General features: G+C 40.0%; 2 gene segments (V, D, J or C); one reads left to right on the top strand and one right to left on the bottom strand.

The window, feature by feature from the left end:
- Nucleotides 1-291: 291 nt before the first annotated feature.
- On the top strand, nt 292-3,122 carry LOC140546615 (Ig kappa chain C region, B allele-like). The segment is given in 2 exon segments: nt 292-319; nt 2,800-3,122. Coding segments are annotated over 2 exon segments (351 nt in total).
- Nucleotides 3,123-4,876: 1,754 nt separating this feature from the next.
- The window catches only part of LOC140549785 (Ig kappa chain V region 3368-like), a 2,607-nt gene continuing 2,483 nt past the window's right edge, over nt 4,877-5,000 (bottom strand). Inside the window, exon 3 of the V gene segment in view lies at nt 4,877-5,000. This exon is cut by the window's right edge and continues 37 nt beyond it.

A 5,000-nucleotide genomic window follows, 5' to 3' on the forward strand; every position in this document is an offset into this window, starting at 1 on the left:
CCAGGACATATAATTACCCGAATATACACTGTGGCTGGTTTTACAGTTGATGGTGACGGTTTCTCCTGGAAGAGCAGATTTCATTGCAGGAGTCTGAGTCACAGTCGCCTGACCTCTGGATTCTGAAAAACAATGAGAGTAAACGGACTCATGAACTTTCAACATTATTATTTTAGCATCAAATCTTCAGATATGATTGTGTAAGAATAACAGCTGTCGTCTTTGTCTTCCTAAAAGTAAACGTACAGCAGTGCATTACCTTGAGTCCAGAAGATCAGAGTCCAGATGAAGATGGGGATCAGAGTCATGTCTGCTGTGGGTGAGGTTTGAGGGGCAGCAGCTCTCAGTCATGAAGTGTTAAACTCACAGCACTATAAACACTCCCAGAGCACTGAAGCATGTGCTGCTAATGCAAAGTGGAACCTCTCTATGGAAATGTCACCAGCAAATGCCTCTTACTCTTGAACTGGCACGACTAAACAGACCATATTAGACAATGATCCTTTGATCTATAGGAGATCAAAATTATGGCTCCAAATCCCTAATGAGCCTCACAGAGGAAGACACTGTCAGGAAAACCCCTCTAACAACCACAGAAACACTGAGAGGATCCAATAGTGAAGTAGAGCACCTGTTCCTGATCTGACATGATCAGATACTGGAATTATAATCAAAGATGAGGCTTAAAAAACAGGTAAATCAGACACACTCAAATAAAGCTGAAATCTGAGACGTCAACTGAACAATGATAAAGTCTGCGTTCAGGAGAATCTTCTGAAGGTGATGGACACTCACACACACAGGATGTCAGATTTGAGGACATGGCAGATGTAGAAGATTAAGAAGCAGGTTTAGGGGTAATGATGAGGACGGCGGTTCATGAAGATGCTGTGTGAGGTTTTCAGTACAGCAGTAGATTAAACCGCACAGGTAAATGGATCCAAAGTGATCAAACAGGTTCAGAAGATCAGATGAACCAGGTCTAGATCCCAAAATGACTTTATTCAGAATCTCATAAAGAAACAAATGAACAAACACTGAGAAATGAGAAAGATAAAAGAGTGAACATATTAAGACTACACACTTTTATTATGCAGCTCTGAGCATAAATGTGTGTGTGTGTGTGTGTGTGTGTGTGTGTGTGTGTGTAATGTAGTGTGACGGAGGTTTTTGTATGACGGTTTCATTGGAATGTATCACTGTGGTACACTTTCGGTGGAGGAACCAAAGTCATTGTGAAAGGTGGGTGTGTTTTCTTATTTTCTTTTTTTTTAATAAACATTCATTTTAATTTTCAGGAAAAAGTAGAATTTTCAACAAACACATTTAATTGATGTTAAATTCATTGTTATTCTTGATCAGTTGCTTTTGCTTGTACTGAAAGCGACTGTGTTAAAGAGTGAGGTATGAACTGTGAGTCTTTATTAGGTGAATTATCCTTTATTTTCATTAATAGCTCTGTACAGTTAGAATGGGTGTTGGGTTAATGATGCTGTACGGGAGAATTGATGGACTATTTTTATTAATAGCTCTGTACAGTTAAAACTGTAACTTTTTCTGACCATGTTTTGATTATACTTTGATTAAATACATTTAGAGCATTTACATTTAGAGCATTTACATTTAGAGCATTCACATTTAGAGCATTTACATTTAGAGCTTTCACATTTAGAGCTTTCACATTTAGAGCATTCCCATTTAGAGTATTTACATTTAGAGCATTCACATTTAGAGTATTTACATTTAGAGTATTCACATTTAGAGCATTCACATTTAGAGCATTTACATTTAGAGCATTCACATTTAGAGCATTCACATTTAGAGCATTCACATTTAGAGCATTCACATTTAGAGTATTTACATTTAGAGCATTCACATTTAGAGTATTTACATTTAGAGCATTCACATTTAGAGTATTCACATTTAGAGCATTCACATTTAGAGCATTCACATTTAGAGCATTCACATTTAGAGCATTTACATTTAGAGCATTCACATTTAGAGTATTTACATTTAGAGCATTCACATTTAGAGTATTCACATTTAGAGCATTCACATTTAGAGCATTTACATTTAGAGCATTCACATTTAGAGTTTTCACATTTAGAGCATTCACATTTAGAGCATTCACATTTAGAGTATTTACATTTAGAGCATTCACATTTAGAGCATTTACATTTAGAGCATTCACATTTAGAGTATTTACATTTAGAGCATTCACATTTAGAGTATTCACATTTAGAGCATTCACATTTAGAGAATTCACATTTAGAGCTACTTGTTGCATCACACCAAACCCACTTTACTGTACATCCTGTACATCTGCACTCCTGGACACTTGACACTTTACTTAAATACCAATATATACACATATTTACTCAGTATGAACATATCTGCTGATCCACACTCCTACTGGACATTATTATTCATTCGTTCATTAAACTCCCAATATTCATTATTATTGTGTTTTTATTCTTTTTTAATATTTCTTATTATTGTATCATATTTACTGTGCTGTTATTGTGTAACTGCTACTAGCTGCTGAATTTCCTTCAGGATTAATAAAGTATATATCTCTCTATCTAAGTATCTTTCTATCTATCTGTACAGATGAAGTAGAAGCTCATAGAAGGAAGCAGGTACTGTTTTTTAGGAAACTGAGAACAGAGTGGAGCTGTAAATGGACGACTGTAGACGGGTTGGATTCAGTCAGGATGGTTAATAAAGAATAACGAGTATATGTGTTTAAATGTGTTTAAATGTGTTTAATCGAGTGTGTGTGTTGTGTCTCCTCTCCAGGTGGTCCCACAGTGAAGCCCTCTGTGTCTCTGCTCCCCCCCTCCTCTCTGCAGGTGTCTGAGGGTTCAGCCTCACTGCTCTGCCTGCTGTCTGGCTACTCTCCACAGGGGGCGCTAGTCAGCTGGACAGTGGACGGCTCAGAGGTGCAAGAGGGCGTTCTGACCAGCGTAGAAGAAGAGAAGAACGGCCGCTTCAGCCGCAGCAGCACCCTGACCCTCAGCAAAGCTCTCTGGGAAAAGGGGGAGGAGTTTGGCTGTTTGGTCTCCCATGACAACGCCAATCAGCCAATCACGTTCAGAAAGAGCAGCTGTGAAGTTCAGTAGCCCCGAGATGGAGTTGAACACAGATCTGCTTCACCTCCGTCTGCAGTAGAGCTGAAGTTCTACACAGTGCTGCTGTTTGGGTCTTTACACTGTTCACTGTCCTGTTGCTGGACCTGTGCTTCTGCTCTACTGAAATAAAGCTTGATGTTGGACATTGTCTGATGTTTTCTTCTACTTGATGATCAGGGTTGTGGAAGAGGATCTTCAGCTGGAGGTTCAGGGCAGTGCTGTGTGTGTTGTGCTTGAGTGAGTTTGGCTGAACGAAGCTGAACATCTGGTGAAAGTGCTGCTCTATTCTGGGAGAAGGACGATAACTCAGGTCTGTTAATGCAAATCTGAGTTTCACTCCAGTGCTCTCTCTCTCTCTCTGTCTCTCTCTCTGTCTCTCTCTCTCTCTCTCTCTCTCTCTCTCTCTTTGTATCTCTCTCTCTCTCTCTCTCTCTCTCTCTTTGTATCTCTCTCTCTCTCTCTCTCTCTCTCTCTCCCTCACTCTCTCTCTCTCTCTCTCTCTCTCTCTCTCTCTCTCTCTCTGGTCTGAAGAGGAACTTGTAGAAATTTCAGAAGGTTTACAGGTTGTACTAAATAGTTTAACCCACTTTCATATGTACACATTACTGATGCAAACCAGACACACAGAAATCAAACCATATAAACAGAAAATGGTACAAAACAACCTGTGAAATCTGATCTGAACCTAAACATCAACTTAAACTTAACCTAAACATTACGCTTTACCCTTAGTCTAACCTTAACCGTGACACAATATTTTCCCTTTCCCAACCCTAACCTTAACCATCACCATCACCATCACCATAACCATAACATAACATTTACCCTAACCCTTACCCTAACACTTACTCTAACCATAACCATGACATACTACTTACCATTACCATAATCTAACACTTACCTTAAGGCTTATTTTACCTTTACCATAACCCTGACTCTTAACTACCCTAACCTTAACCTATCCTAACTCTTAGCTACCCTAATCTTAACATATCCTAACTCTTAACTACCCTAACCTTAACCTATCCTAACTCTTAGCTACCCTAATCTTAACCTTTTTTGTTAATTATTTCCATTTTCTACATTCAGTTATTTTGTAGGAGCTCCAAAACGGAGAGAAGCAGGCTGCTGTGTTGCCGCTGTTTTCTCAATTCTTCTTTGAGTACATATCAGGCTGGGTTGTGTGTTTTTGCAAAACTTCCCCACCAGTGGACGGGAGCTCTTTGTCTTTAACCCTAACGTGTGTATGAGGAGCTCCTTATGAGTCGTTTAAACCTTACAAATTGCACGGGGTATAAATGAATTAAACAAAAATATAATTCCTATTCATGAAGTCAGACATGGTGTAAAAAATGAAAAGCAGCAGGAACACGGCCAGTGAGGAAACACACAGCAGCATTCCTGCACGCCTCCCTTCAACACACTACAGGATCAACAGTGTGTTTTATTGCTCAGTGTTCAAGTGTGAAGCTGCAGGAGGCTGCTGGTTTGGTGCCCCATGCTGGACAGCCTGCTTGGAGTAGGACTACAGTGCCGTGTCTGTGCAGTCTGACTCAGGGAGGTTTTTGTACAGCTGTGTAACACTGTGTGAACGAGTATCTGCTGCTGATGTAAAATTCTCCCATACAGTAATAATCTCCTGCATCTTCAGTCTGGACTCCACTGATGGTCAGAGTGAAGTCAGATCCAGATCCACGGCCACTGAAACGAGCTGGAGTTCCTGATCATAAGCTAGAGGCATCATAGATCAGGAGTTTAGGTGCTTCTCCAGGTTTCTGCGGGTACCAGGACATATCATCAACGTCATTCACACTGTGGCTGGTTTTACAGTTGATGGTGACGGTTTCTCCTGGAAGAGCAGATTTCACT

This window comes from Salminus brasiliensis, chromosome 2 (assembly GCF_030463535.1).
Source record: "Salminus brasiliensis chromosome 2, fSalBra1.hap2, whole genome shotgun sequence".
NCBI lineage: Eukaryota > Metazoa > Chordata > Actinopteri > Characiformes > Bryconidae > Salminus > Salminus brasiliensis.